We start from the raw sequence: 20,833 nt of genomic DNA, 5'->3' as shown, positions 1-20,833 counted from the left end.
CCATAATTATATGTATAAAACTTCATCTTGGCCTTTGTGAGTATGCCTTGTAAGTGATTCCTGGATGATCTCATATCTGATTTCTTATTCTTCTGTTTATTTTGATTTTATTGGAACATTGGCTATATTTATTGGGATTTGGGACCCTCAGGCAAATGTTCTCGAGTACTGGCTATTGGGCCCTCTATCACTTCTGTTGTTGTTGTTTTTTTTATTTTTTTAGTAATTACATAGCAAAATATCTATAAGTATACCAATTTATTATGTAAAGAATTGTTTTATTTGTCACAAGATAATCCTTTACTGAAGGGAACTATTACCAGTAAAGGTAGTTGTGGGACTTGCTAGCAGCTATTCTCGAATGCCAAGACCACCTCCCTAACTCCCTATATATACGATTTGGAAATCATGCACCTGAACAATATTTTATGTGTTACTTGTACCTAAGTGTTTGTGTGATCTTCAAAGATAGAAGGAGGTAGCAGGACTAATTTAGCTGTGAACTTCATGATTGTATGTACAGCTGACAGACTACTATTTGCTTTATATGCATCAGGCAAGGATAATTTTTGCTCCTTTTTAAAACTACCTCACTTGCAGAAGTTAACAACTCTGGCATTGCTAAAACCCTGTATTTGGAAAATCAGTGCAATACTGCTACATGTCGAAATGTTTGCAAGGAAAAGGAAGTGGAGATAAAATTTGTACATTGTCCAGATGTTGAAGTGATTGATACAGTTTCAGGGGGAGGATGGTATTATTTAATTTAATGACCATACAGTATATATGCTTATAACACTTTTTTTGCAGCCTGTTTTTACTGCAGTGAGTAATATTAGAAATACTTTTATTCGATAAAAAATAAGGACCCAATTATTTTAAAATGTTCATAGGCTACCAGAGCTTTACAGGCAGTATGGAACTAGTGTGTGTATAGAACAGTAAAAGAAAATCTTGTGAACCAGGAGTTTTTAGTTACTTTATGTAAATACTGTGTGGAAAAATTGCCACTTAAAGGAGAGTGTTGATAACTATAGATGCCTTAGAAAATTTCCTGAATATCCAAGCACGCTTGTATTAGAAGATTTTGGTAGAATTTTCATAAATACGGTTTTTAAAAGTCAAGTCTGAATATCCTTAGAGTAAAACTTGTTTAGTAAATACAGTATTCCTCTAGAAGTAATATTTTCAGAAGTAAAGTTGAACTGTTTCACTATATCTGCTACTCTTCAATTATTCCTGATGTCAACATTGCTGTGGAGCTGGGCTAGCTATAAGAACATGTAAACAGAGCAGTGGTGCACAGTTAATATTGATTTGCAGGCTCTTCATGCTCCACTGTGTGAAATCAACAGAGGCATCTTCCGTTTCCAGGTTATTCCAAGTAGGGAGAAATTAATTGTTCCTCTCATTCCAGTTCAACTTCAATTATACAGATATTTGGAGTCTTTGTTCATAGTTGCTGACTGGACCTGCTGGGACATTTTGTAGGCAGTTGGTCCAAACAACAGAGAATCTTTCCAAATACATTTCAGCTGCTAATGTGTGTCTCATATTTCACTTGATAAAACGCGTGAGCAGTTTTAACTACAGGCCTGGAACATTGAGAATCCTTTCAGGGCCAGAACTGGTTAAAGTTTGTGTTTTCAGAATAGATACTTCCTTTCCTCAGAAGTAAATTTATCAGCTACATTAAACTGAATAGTTTTTGTGTGTCAGAACAAGTTTGTGTCACCCTATATGCCTGAGTTTCTGGGGCAGAATTTTACAGCTGAAATATGTTGGTGCATCACAAGCATTAAGCTGCTATAATTACAATTTTTAAGGGGAAGGTACTCTGAGAAGCAGATTTGGAGTTCTGTTAGATTTATAATGCCTAAATTGGTATGATAGGCCAAATTGTTCCTTCTGGGATTAGGTCCTGGCATACACTGAAGGTAGAAAAATATGTTTCATGACTACAGTAGTTCTCAAACTACTACGGCTGTATGAGTACATGGCTGTCATCCAATTGTGGAGTGCCCCATGGGGAAGCCTGTCTGGGACTGGAGCATCTGTTCTGGGGAGAGGCTGAGAGAGCTGGGGCTGTTCAGCAAGGAGAGGCTCAAGGGGGTCTCACCAAAATACACACAAAAGTGAAGGCAGGTGCAAAGGAGATGTGCCCCACCTTTCAACAGAGATGTCAGGGCTGGAAATCAGGGAGTGAAAGGTACAGCGCTCGGCATTCCCTTCTTCCCTTTCTCTGTTGCTTAGCCAGAGCTTTTTTGGTGCTGTTGCAGCCACTTGCACTTTGCTTTGTGCCTCCCTTTCCCAACCGTGCTTGATTCCCTAGTGTGAGAACAGTCCCTTGCTGTCTAGTAGATAATATGTATTTTTCTCCCAGCTTCTTATTTCGTAGAATCGTAGAGTCTTTTATGTTGGGAAAGACCTCTAAGATCATCTAGTCCAACCTTTATTTGAAGTAAAGCTTCCTGGCTTTGGAAATAAGCATGATTAGGCCTAAAAAATACCATGTACCTGTAACACCAACTTATTTATCTTGTTTTATACTGCTTTTTGCATGTGTTTTTAGGATGAAACGAAAATAAAAAATTGCAATTAACATAATCCTTGTAAAGTGTGTTTCAAAAGCTTGCTTGGCACGGATGCTCAGCATGGAAATAGCTTTTATTATGCTTAAAAACAAAGAAAAAGTCATCTTCCTTTTTCTACAAACTGGGCCGTCCTAAGTACCCAAAGCCATCTTGTTATGCGTGTTTTGTGTTGTAATGCAGTGTACAATCCAGGATGTACCTACACCACAGGGAAAAATAATAAATTTGGTACAGCTGCATTAATGTCCCCTGACACCCATTTTGTGATTTGTACCATGTGACTACTCATCACTTAACTCTAATTGAAGCTTCTCCGTTGACTTTATTTGCTGTATGAATACTTTGTTTAAGCTCTGGTTATTGTTTTAAAGCAGAGATGAAAGTAGCTGAGGTGCTAAGCTGTTTTTGCTTCCATTTAACAAGAGAGATTACTAGTAATCCCTCACACTGCTTTCTGCTTGTAGGTCATTAGATTCTAAAATGTCTGTGGAAAGGACTTCTGGAGGCTTGGCTGTTTATTAGACTGCTTCCTCAACTCTCAGGAAGCTCATGTCCAGTGGTGTGCCAGAATAAGCTTTGGTATAGACGACGTACTTAAAGCTTGCATAAATACTGGTCTTTGCAAAGCCTTATTCCAAACCTTGCTATTGACCAGCTGTTTACAAGGGTTGCAAACTGTGCATTAGCTTGGTTTGACTCAGAAAAGTTGAGTGGCCTGCCTTCAGTTTAACCATAATTAGTGAACAGAAATGAACTTTGTTCACCTATTTATTTATTAGAATTCCTGACTGTAATATAAGGTCTTACGGTGTGTAAATATTTTGTTTCTCCTTTTTTTCTAGGGTCCAGGTATATCTCATCCCTATGATAGTGGGCACATAGCAATGACTTACACAGGTCTGTCATGTCTGGTTATTCTTGGAGATGATTTAAGTCGAGTAAATAAAGATGCCTTACTGGCAGGACTGAGAGCTCTCCAGCTGGAGGATGGAAGGTAAAAAATACTTTATATTTTACAACACTTTGGAAGATTAATATAAAATGCAGGTGTGGAATGAAACATAGTAAACATGTTTTTTGTGAAAACAATCTTACAATATCTTCTTTCTGTCAGTAAATATTTTGGCGGGTGTTAGTAAGAGAACACATGCTAGTGTACAAGACCAAACACTACTTTGTGTCTAGGTTTGTTTTCATATGTAGAATGATGATGTTTGCTTACAGCTGTGGGCATGTATGATTGGAATGTTAATGGATTGGTCTTAGTTTTTTTTGTGCTGTGTCATTCAGGTAAGTGAGGTGTTTATATTCTCTGTTCTTTTTGTAATTCCCCGGAGTACTGTTAAGATGATGTTTGCTCTGCTTTGTGGGACAACGACCTCCATTCAGGTATGAAGATTTCACAGATTCAAGATATCTATATACAGGGTGAATTAACCTATATTACTTATAATAGGAACATGGTATTACTAAACTTCCTTGTGAGATTCATTTACACACATTTTTTAATAGATGGTATATACCACTTGATCTACTTCATGTTCTTTTTCATGAGTGGTGGTGGGCGTTAATGCAAACCGAAGCAGGTAGCTAATGAAAGCTTCTGCTAGGGCCCATGATCTGTCTGTTTTGAAATTTTACTGAATATAATTTTTGAAAAAATACTTTAAGAAATGCCGAATTACAGAAATTATTGTTCTTGAAGTAATTATATTTCACTTCACTAGGAAATTGCTGTCATCATTTACTAGTTATGGAGCTGTTTTGGTCAAAAGACTTTGTATTGTATAGATGTTTTCTATAATTAAAACTTTTTTTTTTTTAATGGAACGTAACTATTAAAATGTAGTGTAATGTGTGCACAAACCTGTAAAATGTTCGGAATGTAAGTGGTGAATAATGAGCTGTATGATGTACCACAACCTGTTATTCGCACCGTCAGACTGACGTTAATGGGCCACGTGTATATATGTAGGGATATATATATTTACACATACGTATATATGTATGTATGTATACATGCAAATATTTGTTACTCTGCCTTAGTTTAAAGTTTCTTCAAGCACATGGAGGTGCCTGTTCCATTCTTCTAAGCATTCATTTTAGATATTGGACCGTTTTTGCTGTTAAAGCATATCCAAAAGGAGGACAAGGGGATGAGGTGCTCCCAACACACCATCATCTTGAAGCAGTTGCTTGCTGTCTTGCCTGATCACAGCAATAAGCAGTATGCAGTTAACCTCTTCTACGTGTTTGTGTCACAAATGGTTTTAATGTGCAGACTTGCACTCACGTTTGATTCTGTGTTTTGTATTCCCTGCTGAAGATAGCCAGCTAGACCCTAGAGGTAAAGAAGAGTGCTTTGCTTGTCTCTGGTGTAGAATTGTTGGGCAGGAGTCAACTTTTTGTATGACACACTTTCCTGCCTATGAAAACCACTTTTACTACACCAAAATGAAAGGATGTGCGAAGGCACTTGCTTACATCTTGTCCAGGTAGAAACATCAAATAACCCAAATGAGGGAAACAAATTTTCCTGATGTTACCCTAGTATAAGTATTCTAGTCTTTGGATTTGTTTCATGTATTTTATTAACTAAAAAAATGGGGTTTTAGGTGTTAGAGTACACATTTAAATAAAGGTGTGTGTTTGCGTTTCTACCTTACCTTGGCTGAATGTGATTTAAGCATCTGGATAACCCACAATGCGGTGTCACCTAGGGATGGAGAAAAGTTGTAAGCCACAATGCTGGCACATAGTAAGAAGTGTCCTGGTTCCCAGAATGTCCTTTGCCGTATCCAAAGAGCAGTCGTTTTCATCCCCCATCCGAGCTGCAGAGAGTAGGGCCTGGCATCGCTGGGGTTAAGAGAAGTGAAAATATCTCCCAGTAGATGTTGGAGGCTATTGTATGCAAAAAGATAATAAGGTACATGCTGGAATCCCAGTGCCAAGGTGGGAGTGTCATAGTGGCAATAGTGGTACTTGAAATTCACCTTTCTGTCTTTGAAGTCAGAAGTACTTTTTTTTTTTTGAGAAGAGATATGACAGGAGGACTGATCAAAATATTCTTTTTATTGTTCTGGCTTCTTGCAGCTGTTTAATTCTTAAAAAAATACTCTAACTAACCCTTTGAGTGAAACAGACTTGTCACACAGCAAATCACAGCATACATCCTTTTAGGGATCTCAGTACGGGATCATACAGGAGAGCACAGGATAGCATAGGTGCAACAAAATGTTCTTTGGAAAGAATGTAGCCATAAGAAATCAAAACCTGTATTGCAGGTAATTTTCAGTATTTGTATTAGAAATAGTGATAGGAGTACTATTTATACATACGTGGGAATCTGATCCTGAGGTTTGAGTCAGAAAAGCTATGCAGGCTATGAAGATTACCAGGAAGACAAAAAAATCTGCCAAGAACAGCAAGTGCTACAATAGTAACTCATATGTTAGTATATCGTGTGATAGGTGAAAGAATGTAAGCGTTAACATCTTTGGATAAATAAAGACATTTTGATAAATAAAGTCATTGCATTTCTGGAAACAGAGTTTTGCAAGCACCTAGTTGTTAATAGCTCTGTTTATTTTGTTTGACTTACTTAGAAACACATCTTCTGAAAAGCAAATCTAGTGTACCTTTGGGTTATAGTTGTATGAATACTGTAAACAGAAGTAGGTAACTTGTTTTGAAAGGAAAGGCCTTAAATGCAATTCCTTAAAAGGCAATTCACATCTTCTAATATGAAAAGCTATACAAGATATGTAATGAGAGAAACGTTTCTTTCAGTTTCTGTGCAGTGCTGGAAGGAAGTGAGAATGATATGAGGTTTGTGTACTGTGCTTCCTGCATCTGCTACATGCTTGATAACTGGTCAGGCATGGATATGAAGAAAGCAATAGACTACATTAGAAGAAGCATGGTAAGTATTCTAAAAGTGTTACTTCTTATTACATTTTAAAGTTATTAGTTCTATTTCTTTATCATGACTAAAAATCTGTCAATCCAAATTGAAATATTAAGCTAATGTTTCTTTTCTGTTCCTACTTCAGTGAGTTGAAAATGGAAAAGTACTTTCCTTTTTGCATTTTTATTTTCACTGTAATATGTATACTAACAAATCAATTTTACTTGTTGTTTATGAGCACCTCAAGTTAAATTAAATCTGACCTTTTTTCTTCAAAACTTGAAGTTGAAAGCAAGATTTAAAAAATGGGGGTCTCAAGCTCCTACAGCTGACAAAAAGTGCATAAAACATCAGTAAAATCCTCAAATATAAATGAGCTGTAGTCCTGCATTTTTAAATGATATACAGAATCAAAGCAAAAACTAATTATTGCCATCTCTTCAAGCTTAATAAGTGTTTCCAGTCATGCACTTTTTTTAATTATTTATTAGATATTTGGAATGAAGGAAAATACTAGTATGTGACTTTTTTTTTCTGTGTCTGTGCAAGCTGTTTTTGTTTGCAGCAAGAGAGCTTTTAGTTATGTTTCGTGTCAATTTGGGTAGTAGGTATTAAAAGACCACATAGCCTGAGTTTATTGTTATGATGAGAGGCTGCACATGCAGAAAAGCTGAAGAACTAGTGTTCTCTTAGCATACAAATGATGTGAGACATGATCTGTGTGGATTGTAAAGAAAAAAACACACCTCAAACACAAGGCGAAACTTTTGAAGATACTTGACAGTAAACTAATGCTTAAATTCATTAATTCTGGATATATGGTCGGTTCATCTAAATTACTGTGTAACTTTGTTTAAATATGAAAATTACGTAATACCTCTAAATACATATATCCAGCAGACTTTTGGTATATTAGTTAATGAGTAAAAATAATTTTTAAATGATGTTTTTGTTGGTTTAATTTTATTTTCCAAGATCAGAATAAAAGATTTTCAAAGAAGTTGAAAACTTCCTCCCTCATCCACTTTGATCTTTCTCAGCTGTGTTCCTTTCCCTAACCATCCCGTAATAAGTTTGCACACCCCTGCATTCTCATTAAAGCACCCCATAATAAGTTTTATACAGACACAGAATTCTCTTCCCCTGCATCCCATGTGAAGCCATGTAACCCCAACTTAGTTAGCATTGGTTTCCAGGCTGAGGATATCCCTGCAGACTCTGCTCAGTGGGTTTCCCACCAGGGACAACAATTTTCCTGTTCTCCTTTGACAGCGTGTGTCCTGGTTTCAGTTAGGACAGAGTTAATTTTCCTCCTAGTAGCTGGCAGGGTGCTATGTTTTGGATTAGGATGAGAAGAGCGCTGATAACATGCTGATGTTTTAATTGTTGTAGAGCAGTGCTTACACCAAGCCAAGGACTTTTCAGCTTCTCGCTCTGTCCTGCTAGCGAGCAGGCTAGGGATGCAGCAGGAGCTGGGAGGGGATAGACCCAGGACAGCTGACCCAAACTGGCCAAAGGGGTATTCCATACCATCTGACGTCATGCTGAACAATATATAGGGGTGGCTAGCCGGGGTGGGGGGGCGGCTGCTCGGGGATAGGCTGGGCATCGGTCAACGGGTGGTGAGCAATTGCATTGTGCATCACTTATTTCGTACACATTATTATTATTAATACTATTATTATTATTATTATTGTTATTGTTATTATTTTTCCTGTCTTAATAAACTGTCTTTATCTCAACTCACAGGCTTCACTTTCCCGTTTCTCTCCCCCATCCCAGAGAGGGAGGGGGGAGGGTGAGCGAACGGCTGTGTGGTGTTTGGCTGCCAGCCAGGCTAAACCACAACAGCGTGACAGATCAGCCAAGTCAGGGTGCTCACTTAAGAGCAAAATCTTTACCATGTTGCTCCGTACATCACATCAGTTGTAAGTTACTATCTCTCTTTTACACCTGAGTGTGATTTTGGTCCCAAAGGATAGTTCTATAAAGGGTGAAAAGAAAGCTTAGTTGAATTGCCAGAGGTATGAGGTAGCTTTTGTGTGAGGAGCATTTAATATACTATTACATGGGTTATTATGTTAGTATATATTACTAGTACTCTTCGTTCTAGAAATGACATGATTATATGGATTTGGACAGAAATATGTAAAGTAAAAAATGGCACTGAAAAACAAAGTAAGTACGGAACAACTGTATATTTTTAAGATGAGAACCTAAGGGGCAACATACAGGGCTACTGATACAGCAGGCAAGTGGACGTTTTTTGCATTTGGAGCTTTGAAACATCTGGAGATTCTCTGTCTACAGTGATCTTGAAATGAATTGACAGACTGCTTCTAGACTCTGGACATTAATTCTTTAACCTGAAAATTGCAACTTCTGTGATTCTACTGGGAAAATTGACCCCACTTTTATATGTATATATAATATATATATAAAAAAATTGAAGCCTGAACTGAACAGAGCAAGACCTCTTGGAAACACACATATTAATACTTCAGTCAACCAGTGAAGTAAAACTGGAGTCTAAGCATGGTCAAAGTCCAGAAGATGCTGTGGAAAACACTAGATCTTTTCACGGCTAGCTCAGAGTAACTCCAGGAGATTTTGTCAGGCAGTGTTCTATAGGTAGTAGTCTCCTTAGGGCATACTAATGTGTGACAAGAGATAATATATTTCTGTCCACGTTTACTGTAAACTGGTAAATTGACTATGCACTGTGTTCAGTAGGACTTAATGCTTTTTAAAAGTGTTGATTTATTGTGAATGTACAGCAGAGTTGGTATACACATGCACAGTAGTTTTGTTTGGGTTTTCTGGGTATGCTGCTGAGTCGCCAGACCAGCATGTATTTCAGTGCACTAACTGGGTGACAAGGCTCTTCTAGGCAAATAAGCGAAATCTTGGCTTCATGCTTAGTCACGTGGCAGAGCTGAAAATGTGTCCAAAGAACTCTCAGGTGTATGGAGAGGGGCCCTTTGTGAAAATCATTTTACAGTGGTTGTTCCACCTTCCTCTCATTCATCTATTTCCATGACCTGCTTTGAGATATGCTCAAATTCAATTCAATCATATGAACCAAGTACCACAATGTATTTAACAGATAGATTTATTATTCTTTATGTAACTAAATATTACTGTAGACCTTCTTGAAAATACTTATTCCTGTTTTCCTACAATGTTACCTTGTCTTGATGCATCTATTAATAATAAAAACAAATGAGAGTGCATTGCTTGCCAGTAAGCTGCTAAAGGTGTGGTTTTGTTTGACTATCCTATGTCATTGGCAAATAGATGAAGCAAGTGTAGTTTACAAATTTTTTTCAGTTATTCAAATTTGCATGTAAGTGAATTACAGCTAATTTGGATGGAGAGTAACACGACTGCTTAGACAGTAATCTTTAAAAAAACCCTCTGGATTCCTCTTTAATGGTGTGGTATCAGAATTCTGACATACATAATACAGCTGAAGGACAGGGAATTTATATAGATAGGTGCATCAAGTAGAGCAGCAGACTGGAACGTGAGATGATGGTGTTGCTTTACTCTGGAAAGTAACTGTTAAAAAGAATTGCATCTTCATACAGAAGATTATTATCAATTGACTAAAAAGTGCTTATACAGTACTGATCACAAAACAAAAGTTCAGTTTTATTGTCATCAGAATTGTCAGGTTCTAATCTCACAGTTTTTATCAGTGAGTCGATTTTGGCTTACATATTCAAAGGTCAGATGTATCACTAATTAAAAAAGAGCAGGCATTCAGTTGCTGAAATTTTGAATGACTTCAGCAAACATGCACTCTTAAATGCTGCAGTTTTCAACATTTCTTGGTTTACCTCAAATTTGGCCTTAAGTAGAGATATTGCAAGAATTAAGTGTAGCATCTGTTTTTCCTGGTACACTAGAGTCCTCTGCAAATGCAGATATATAAGTCTGTTGATTAATTGTGATATAATAGCTGGTTGTGAAACTTTTGGAGTGAAGGTTTAGAGTGTGAAGTAGAGATTGTACTAACTGGATTTACACATTTCCTGAGGATAGTATTTTATTATGTAGTGTTCAAGTAGCAGAAACCTCAGGTTTTTTTGCATATATTTTCCTAGGCCTGTTCAAAAGGACAAAGAACTAAAAATATTTCTCTAGTTCTTTAACACACACAAGTCCCCAAAGAGGAGCTGCTACCTGTAAATACATTGGCACCAATCAGCCAAAGGTCCACTATTACCTATTAAAATTTCCAGCTAATTTTACAGCCCAACAAGTGTGCATCCCAACAGCTGTCTGGGATGCACACTTAACAGCTTTTCTGCAGAGCTAATTACTTTGTCATACATGAAGTAAACCACCTCCTTTTACAATTACTGTTTGTAGAGTTAATTAGCTTACTCAGTTTAGCTTTGCTAATCAGTTTGCCTTTGCTTAGCAATTAATGGGCCCATGGAGTGAGGTAGCACATTCGGATTGCCTTTGCGAAAGGTACTGCAGAGTTTAAAGTAAATTTGCACTGTGTTTTAACACTCAGATGTTGACGGTCATTACTTAAAATTGGTTTGTACTTTGGAATTTCAAGCTGCAGTTTGAAGTTTGTGTGTTGCTTCTAGTTGCTTCAACTTGCAGGAACAACTCAAAAACAGAAATACAGTTTTTGTGTGTTGCTTCCACATCTGCTTTTGTTTCCTTTTTTTTTCTCCCCATCATGAGCCTTAAAAACAGACCTACAAAGTAATATGATTCTTAGGTGATACCTAAGGACGTGACAGCTGCTGTAGCCATTGTTTGGTTAGGACTATGGGAGTCATTAGTGGTCTTTCAAGATGACCTGTATCTTCTAGCCACTATTAAATGTTTTGAAGAAAACATGAGAAATTCATAGTCAGGGGAAAAAAAAATTGTTCTCTATCTAATCAGAACGTGAACCAATCATTAATTGAACTGCTGATATGGAAGGAATAGGATCTGTGTAATTTAACTTTGAAAGTTAAACATAAAAGGTTGAATTATTTTTCTTCCCACTAAACAGTTTGGTATTTGTCCAGTGATAATGTATTGGTTATTAAGTATTCTGTGAACACTTGTAAAATAAGCATGTTCCATTTTATGAATAACTTACTCTGTTCTCTTGTTCCTTATCATACAGAATGCTTTAGTGAATTTGTAGTCAAGAGAGATTGTTAGTTCTACATTTACAATATTACCCATTCTTAGATTCTTGCTCGTAACAAATCTGTACTATAGTACTTCTGCTGCTTTCTGCTTTGTTTGTCAGAGTGAAGCTCCTAATTATTCTTTCACTTAACAAAGTAATTTTAGAGCATTGTGAATTATTTTTTAACAGTCGTATTTTACAGGACAGATTAAGTTTGGTAAAATAGTGTGCCTTATTGTATTGTTGCTTCTGGTCTCCCCTCATTTCAGGCTTCAGTTTATTTAAAGCCTGATGGTATTGCTCCTAACTAAAACATTTCTTGTACTTCAGTGTTGTATATACAATATCAACCTGCATTTTGTCTTTTAGTATATTAATGAGGTTTTGAGATAGATTTCATTTATGTGTTTAATTTTGTTTGGAATTACGTAACCATTAAAGAAAAAATGAAACTTTCTCATTATAAGAAAGGAAAACGGATATCTGCATCATATGCTTTCCCTTTTGGGCAAAGAAATGTTTAGCTATTTCCAGACATTTAACTAAAATGAACTAAAAAGTCATAAAAGCTGTTTTTATTGTACTGAAACAAAGCTGATCAGTTAACAATTTTGTGCCAAGAATTTTCTTGAGGCATAGGTTCAGAATTTAACTATTTTTAAATGATCATTATAGTCTGATAATTTTGCTAGTAAACTGAGAAATTGCAATGTCTGTAAAAGTGATTTGGCTCTGAAGTAACTGGTTTGTGCATTTTTTTTCTTCAGTCCTATGATAATGGCCTGGCACAAGGAGCTGGACTGGAATCTCATGGTAAGAATGTTAAAATATTCTACAACTATTTTGACTGGAATGGTGAAATGCTGTAAGAAGTTCAGGGTATGTCAAGCCTTTCCTTCTTTCTCTAATTTTAAGGAAGTGGGATGAGGAGGAGCAAATCTAAAACATGCCTCACAATATTATCTTCATTCTTCCCTTAGTTCCTGCTTAATATCAGACCAGATGATGGATACTTGATATACCAACTCCAGTATTTTTACCTCATGAATGTTTTGTTGAAAGGTGTTGGCTGTAGTTATCATGTCTTGCTGACAGAGCAAACCTTTTCATCGTGTGCCATTGCTACTCTGTGGATTTATCTGCATGAGATTTTATGCAATGCACCTGATAATCCCCAGTTTCAGCACCTTTTAGTTAAACCTGGAAGTATTTCCTCTGACAGATTACACCACCCGTTGGGGGCTCAAATCTTTAAGACATATTTTTATAAACAGGTGGTAGCTTCAAAGATTGGAATTCCCGAGAGACTGATATTTTTAAGCAAAGTATTTTTCTATGCTATGAAGTAGTTGGTCTCTTCCTGACAGAGAAAGTTCTTACTTTTATGCGACTGATACTAAATCTCTCAGATTTTTGTTAGTTTTATTCTTGGAGTCGAAATTCTGAAGTATTCCAACTGCATTCTTCCTGCAGGAAGGAAAACGTTGAAAAACTTAAACTATACCCCTACATACTTAACTAAATTACTGTGGAGTCCTGATAACACATAGCATTACTTCAGTTACCCTTCCTGCATTTCAGCATCAGAAAGAAGATAACCTTATAGTTGCCTGTGGTCTTCTAGCACCTGAGCAGTATAAAGAACTTTGAGCCCTAAGTCATATATCAACATCTCTCCTACTTTCTTTCCCAGGCTGTAACTTTATCATTGCAGATAATAGGCTCAGAATGAGTTTTAATGGGTTTTAAAAAGTGATGGCAATGATACACAAACAACGTGAATTTCTCTTCTAATTGCTTACAGATTCCTTGACAACAAAAAATTTCATAGAAACATAATTTGTGTTGGTGACAATCATGAGAATCCAGCAGTCTTTTCATCATATTAACCATGCCTTAATTTTTTCCTAATACTTTTGGGGCTTTCTGATCATCAGACACTTCTGGTTTTCTTCTCTTGGGCATTGTATCTGAAACTGCATTTGGCATCTCTGCTTCAGTTCAATTGCTAGCTTCTCAATAGCTTTCTTGTGTAAGTTTAATATGAAGAAATGTTTTCTGCTGCATTTACTCATTCCCAGGCTGCTGTGTAGTGTAAATTATGCAGCACTGAGAGACCCTCCAACTTGAGTAAAATGAATTCAGGTTTATTTGTGCAAGAATTGTTTATTCATTTGTTTGTTTCCTTGATATATGTACTGAAGTATTTTTATTTGTTTGGGTATTAGATGTAAAAGATGCTTTCAAACTTGTAGAAATCTATTGATGAAATTGTCACTACTCTAATTGAAGTTCTGACTGATGTCCTACAGGCTTCCCTGAAAATGTGCTCATTAACAACCATTTCTTCACAGGTGGCTCTACATTTTGTGGTATTGCATCCCTGTGTTTGATGGGTAAATTGGAAGAAGTTTTTTCAGAAAAAGAACTGAACAGAATAAGAAGGTGGTGTATAATGAGACAACAGAATGGCTACCATGGACGACCCAACAAACCTGTAGACACTTGCTATTCCTTTTGGGTGGGCGCCACATTGAAGGTAGTGTATAAAACAGCCACAGGATAGTTACTGATTTGTTTTGGTTTCCTTAAACATTATACCATTTCTTTGCATGGAAGAGTTACATCTTTGGCATCAGTATGTAAATATGCACAGATAACTGTAAAGGTTTTTCATCTTGCAAGAATGCAGGATTTGGAGGTTTACCAGCTTAGTGCTCTATTGCACTGCTTATCTACATAGATAGGCACTGTATTTTAGTATTAAAAATACACTAAGATTTAGTATATTACTGTAACAGTCTACCTTCTTCTTTTCAGCTCTTGAACATATTCCAATACACAAATTTTGAGAAAAACCGGAATTACATTCTGTCAACTCAAGATCGCCTTGTTGGTGGATTTGCCAAGTGGCCAGATAGCCATCCAGGTACATTTACTTTTCAAAATCATGCAAGTGTGTTAAAAGCTAGAAGTATGTTTCCAGCAGTCAGATGTTTGAGAGGTGTAAGGGAAGTTTTTTTCCCCAGTCTCTTTCAAAAAGTAAATTAAAAAAATATATAGTGAAATTTTTATGATTTAAAAGGAAGTCAGGGGGTGTATTTTTTTCTTGTTGATCCATTGAGCAAGTGAGCTATTGTTGTTTAGACCATCACTGAAAGAGTATCACTATCTGTTTAGAGCTGGACAAGCCTTTCTGAATGTGTTTAACTGTTCCAATTAAGGAACGCGTTGTACAGTGGATATCTTCATAAATGTTCCGATTAAAATACTTCAGACCATTTGCTTTCTTAATAAGGGAATCCTCTAAGCTCATGCAGAAGTCATTGATGTATTTAATCAACTCGAAGCATAGATAGCTATGATTTACAGATTATAGTTACTCACAGAAAGAAGAACTAGTATATCTGAAAGTCAATTATTGTTATCATCTTGCAAATGTATAATTTGAAGTAACAAAAAGCTTGAAAAGATGCTAAAATCTTTCCATTTGAAATAATTTCACAAGATGTTAGAATTCAGCAAAGGTATTGCAAAGTTGTAGAAGTTGGGCCAGTAATGTTGCTCAGTGGTGTTTTGTACAGGAAAGATAAACAGTCTGTAAAATCAATAAACAAGAGAAAAATGTAGACTTAATAAAGGACAAGACCGTTTTGAATCTGTGCAGATACTTCATCCTTTCATCACTTCATTTTGAGCAACAGTTGAGAATTTGTTGAGGTAGACCGAGACTGAAAGCAATGTATGTGATGGATATGTTCCCCCTGTTTCCCTGAAAACCTGCTTAGGTTTCCTGAGGACTAGCTATATTTTTCCTACAGTAGGTAGACCAGTCAGTATCACTTGGAGAAAATTTCCGTTTATCTTGAATCATTTACTTAGCAGGCTAGGAAGAAAATACCTGCTTAAAATGCCAGTCAAGTGCAAAGTTCTTTAACCTAGCTTTTAACATAGCTGTGACTGAGATTTTTGAAAAAGGCAAGACTTCTTATAAAGTTGTTTTGCTTTGATTTGTGTGATGTTCCTGCCTGAACACTGCTGTTTCCTATATAACAAGCTTTTGCTATCTCTTACATTTTCTCATGAGAGTAAGCTACTTTTTGAACTTGAATGTCCCGGCTGGCCACAGAAGTGGAACAGGAGGGTTAAAGTAAAGTACTGATTTACTAGGTTGTTCTGTGAACATACAGAAACTGCTGGTATTCCAGATTTTTTTCTAGCTTGCTCTGACAATTCATACAGCACATGTCTTATGTCTGTCTTCTGGGATTTTTTTTTTGGTGTTATGTTTGGTACTACTGAATTTAAGTGCTCTAGGAATTTTTCAGGGGCAGGGGAAGATTTGTACTTTTGTGATAGGTGGGCTTATTACAGGATTCTTTCCTCAGGCAACTAGTGACTGTAAGTCTGTGTTCAAGTTTTGAAGGAAAGAATAAAAAGCTCAGTACATCTTCAATCTGAAGAATGACTATATTGCAAAATTTTTTTCTATGGATCTGAAATTTCAGTGTCATATATGCACAGTTAACTTTCCTACAAGTTCAGTCTAGAAACTGGAAGGGAAGCTGTCTTCTTGAATGTCATATGTCTCCCACAATTAAGATTCCACACTTTGCTAACATGAAGCACCCATGCAGCTCTGTTGTTGTCAAAAGCCTGCTGTTGGTTAAGTGTACACACTCATGTTGACTTAGTGTAAATGCAAATTGAGAAGGTAATGAGAATGGTATGAATTATCTTGCAAACGAGTTAATAGATCTGTTGAGGGTCAATATGAAATAATTCACTCACCTTGAAGTATTTAGAGTTTTTAAATACTTGATAATAGTGGCCTCAATTTGTTTTTGTTACAAAACTCAGATGTGATAGAACATTCCAGGGAAAGTTTGCAAAATAAGAATATGCCAAAGAAAGGTTTTTATCTAATGAATCTTCTGGATATCACTGTAGTAGTATTATTACTGTTGTATAAAGGGGATATGGACACTGGCTTTCTAGAGAGATTCATACTTCAAAACAGAATTGAATACATACTGTATTTGTTCAGTTCTTTATTTACAACTGTCTGATAAACTTATTTGAATATGTCCATATGAGGCAGATGAAAGTGGCATTTTCTTTTTTCAAAGTTTCATTCTTAGTAATTAGATTTGCTATCTGAGGTTAATGCCACCTGTAACAAACTTTAAACCCCTAAGTCCTACAGTTCTACAGAACTTTTCCTGTTTTGTACTGGGTCTGGTGGCTGTGATAAAGTTAATTTTCTTAGCAGTAGCCCATATGGTGCTGTGCTTTGGATTTGTGACCAAAACGGTCCTGATAAGACATCAGTGTTTTAGATATTGCCAGACAGTGTTTACACAGCAGCAACAAGGTCTTCTCTGTTTCTCACACTATCCCTTACCATATGGCATCATAGCAATAAAAGCTGGGGGAATGAGGAAGGGAAGACTATGGCATTTAAGGTGTTTGTCTTCACAAGCAACCCTTATGTATGATGAGCTCTGCTTTCCTGGAAGTGGCTGAACACCTGCCTGCTGATGGGAAGTACTATATGAGTGCCTTGTTTTGCTTTACAGGCACATGCACCTTTGCATTACCGGTTGAAATCTTTATATCAGCCAGGGAGTTTTCTCACTTCTGATCTTCTTTTCCTCTTCCCCTGTTCTGCTGGAGGTGGAGGAGGGAAAGAGAGGGAGAAGCTGTGTGGTGCTTAGCTGCCTATCCAGGTTATACTGCAACATTTTGTTAGAACATATACATAAACATTTTTTTTAACTTGAGCATAAATCACTACTAGATTTAATAAACTTTTCTTTTAAGTTGCTAGTTGCACTGCTGTGTGCCCCAGGAAGTCATGCAGCAACTGTTACGCATCTCATTTGTTATCTGTAAGTGATATGCAGTAGAAGAGAATTGGAAGCATGGGTGAATTACATGTGTCGCAAGAGAAGGATGTAAAGATTTAACATGAATAAAAAAGAAAGCAAAAAGATGAAAATGAATGTGTGCAATTACTAAATGTAAAACACTAAAGTGAGTTTTTGCTCTCATAGTACATACACTTTACTTTGTTGTTTTCTATGCTTGTGAATTGGTCATGAAACAAAACATTTGGACTAATGTATTTCAGCACTGAAAAAAATTGGTCTTTTGTAGCTTGAAGCAGAGTAGTACATAGACCCCAGAAATGTGTTTTTTCTAGAACGTGAGTATTAAGTTGGTATGGATTTGCAGAACAGTTGAACTTCATAGTTAAACTCACCATATACAGGTAATTAGGTTTGTATATGATTTTTAGTGCATTTAGTACTTCCTGAAGCTGAGTTCGCCTTGCCTAACTGTGGTGGTTTTACTCAGCTGGTCAGCCAAGCTCCACCACAAATGCTCTCTCACTACCCCTCCACAAAGGGAAAGGGGAAGAAAATACGATGCAAAGGGCTCAGGGGTTGAGATTAGGACAGGGAGATCACTCAACAATTATCATCACAGGCAAAACAGACTCAGCATGGGCAGATTAATAACATTTATTACCTATAATTAACAAGCTAGAGACGTGAAAAAAAAGGGAGAGAAACTAAAAACAACCCCCCCCTGGCCTTTCACCCTCTCCCATATCCTTCCCCCGAGCAGCTCAGGGGAACGCGAGCTGCAGTCAGTCCCTGACACTTTGTCTCCGCCGCTCCTTCACAGTCACTCTGTGCCCCTGCTCCACGTGGGGTCCCTCCCACGGGATGCCGTCCTGCCCGAACTGAGCCTGTGGGGGCTGCCCACAGGCAGCAGCTCTTCAAGAACTGCTCCCACATGGCTCCATACCACGGGGTCTATCCATCCCCCAGGAGCAAACTGCTCCAGCACGGGCCCCCCACGGGTGGGTGGCAGTTCCCCCCAGACCCCCTGTTCCTGATTGGGCTCCTCTCCACAGGCTGCAGCTCCGGCCCGGGGCCTGCTCCTGCAGGGGCTCTCCATGGGCCGTAGCCTCCTCCAGGCTACATCCACCTGCTCCACCGGGGGCTCTTCCATGGGGGGACTGCAGCATGGAGATCTGCTCCATGTGGGACCCATGGGCTGCAGGAGGACAGCCTGCTCCGCCAGGGGCCTCTCCACAGGCCGCAGGGGAACTGCTGCTGCCTGCCTGGAGCACCTCCTGCTGCACTCACCTTGGGGGCTGCAGGGCTGGCTCTCACCCCTCTCTCCCAGCTGCTGTTGTGCAGCAGTATTTTTTTCCCCTTTCTTACATCTGTTCTCTCAGAGGCCCCCCCTATCATTTTAGTCAGATATGACTTTACTGACACGTTAGTAAAAGATTACTGCATGTTGAGAATTTGTAAGGTACACATTAATTTGTTAATACTCTCCAAATTTAGTCTGTGATTTCTTGGTTGGATATTCCAATCTAATGACTTGCTGTTGCCCAGAGCGGGGAAGTTCACTTCTCTTCTTCCCAGCTGGCCCAAGTACAGGTGCATTCTCCTTTCCCGTTTTTGCACTAACACTGGTGTATATTGAACCCTTCTGCAAAACAGTTTCATTCACTAAAATGTCAGAAAACTGTCCATTTACACTTGCTTATATGTTTCCTGAGTTGGTGTATGTCATGGAGGGTGTTCAGCAAGCTTTAGTCCCTGTATAAGGTAGGCATCAGGAGCAGAGTGGGGCAGGGAAATAAGAGCTGGTAGTCATCTGTTACAGCTGATCAAGCCACTTAATGAATTCCTGTTCTTAGGGTATTTGCTCAGGAAGCGGGGAAGATAGGTAAGTCTATACTTCTAAATCTTGCTGTCTGTCAGCTGTTAGTATTTCTTTAGTCATCAGTCCAACACATAGCCAAAAAATTCCTTCATATTTGGGGAAAAAACACTTGCTGTTTGAAGGAAATTATTTCCAGCTCCTGAAATTCTTTGCTGTTTGGCCTGAGCACTAGAAAGTTGAGTAGTGGGCAAGAATTGTTATAAAATAAAAGTGATTCTAGTTTTAGAGATTGTAGACCGTCAGTTCATGCTGGCACGTTTGAGCAGAAATTGTTTTCTTGTGGAAAATCTCAAATTTAAAATGTTAACAGCTATGTTTTCGTTGGCTGGGATTATCCAGGGGTGCTGAAACCCAGGAATATTTGACTGCTACAACTTAAAAGACACACAATTCTGTTTTTCATATTCTGTCCTCCTTTCAGATGCTTTACATGCCTACTTTGGGATCTGTGGCTTGTCGTTAATCGGAGAATCTGGTATCTGCAAAGTTCATCCTGCCCTGAATGTAAGCACAAGAACCTCAGAGCGCCTTCACCATCTTCACCAGATCTGGAAAACAAGGACTCTAAACAGTGTTCAGATGACACACACATCTCTACATGACTGATTTAGACTTGAATTTAGTTCTGGTAGCATAATTGTAGCCCAAGGTTAAAAGCCATGTATAACCAACGTGCTCTTTTAAGTGCTGGAGTCATGCAATCAGATCTGTGTTGCTGGCATCACTTTGATAGGGGATTGTCTTCAGCAGGTTATTCTGCATTGTGAAAAAAAGGGGATATTTTGATTATATAGAAGCTTGTCACCACAGACTGTAAATGGCTCTTCAAATGGCTTTATGTCTAAGAAATCCCTTGAGGCAATTAAACTTCATTTTTATTTTATTTTTTTAAATTTGTGCATACTGTGTCAAAATATATAATGGGGAAGTATTTTCAAAATCTGTTTACATATCATACAGTATAGCACAGAACCTTGGAGTTCTTTATGATCTTGATGTCTGACATATTTTTGGGTAGAGAATATTCCCATATTAAATCTCAGTTAAAAGTTACCTTTTATCGTCTACTTTCAGATTCCATAAACTTTGTTAAAGAAATAAAATCAAGTAAATACAAATAAAATTATTTTATTCAATATACTGGACTTTTAAAGTTGTGTGGCATCACTAAATGAATTTCATAGTTCTCCTGGGTACCTTCTATACATATGCGGTGGATTGTTAGCCAAAGTATTTTTGTCTGAAATACTATCTTCATGGGATATTAATGAGAGTGTGGTGTTTTGATATATGGCACTATGCTCAAAATAAGCTGCTCTAAGTAAGTCTCTGCTGGCAAACAGACCCAGTATTGATACTTTCTGGCTGCGTGAGGAATGCTGCATTTGATTATCTTGGAGGAAATCCATACTTGCAAAATCTTGAGCT

The 20,833-nt window shown here is 37.6% G+C and overlaps 1 protein-coding gene across 1 annotated transcript in view; it reads left to right on the top strand.

Moving 5' to 3' along the window:
• Positions 1 to 20,537, top strand: part of PGGT1B (protein geranylgeranyltransferase type I subunit beta) — a 38,456-nt gene extending 17,919 nt beyond the window's left edge. The window contains 7 exon segments of the mRNA XM_040540680.1: positions 3,437 to 3,588; positions 6,384 to 6,516; positions 12,421 to 12,466; positions 14,008 to 14,192; positions 14,474 to 14,582; positions 19,827 to 19,958; positions 19,961 to 20,537. Coding sequence (XP_040396614.1) covers positions 3,437 to 3,588; positions 6,384 to 6,516; positions 12,421 to 12,466; positions 14,008 to 14,192; positions 14,474 to 14,582; positions 19,827 to 19,958; positions 19,961 to 20,007 — 804 coding nt within the window. The 3' untranslated portion in view covers positions 20,008 to 20,537.
• Positions 20,538 to 20,833: the final 296 nt, after the last annotated feature.

Source organism: Cygnus olor, chromosome Z (genome assembly GCF_009769625.2).
Source record: "Cygnus olor isolate bCygOlo1 chromosome Z, bCygOlo1.pri.v2, whole genome shotgun sequence".
Taxonomy (NCBI): domain Eukaryota; kingdom Metazoa; phylum Chordata; class Aves; order Anseriformes; family Anatidae; genus Cygnus; species Cygnus olor.
The sequence above is the reverse complement of the archived record's forward strand: the minus strand, read 5'-3'. Positions and strand labels throughout refer to the sequence as shown.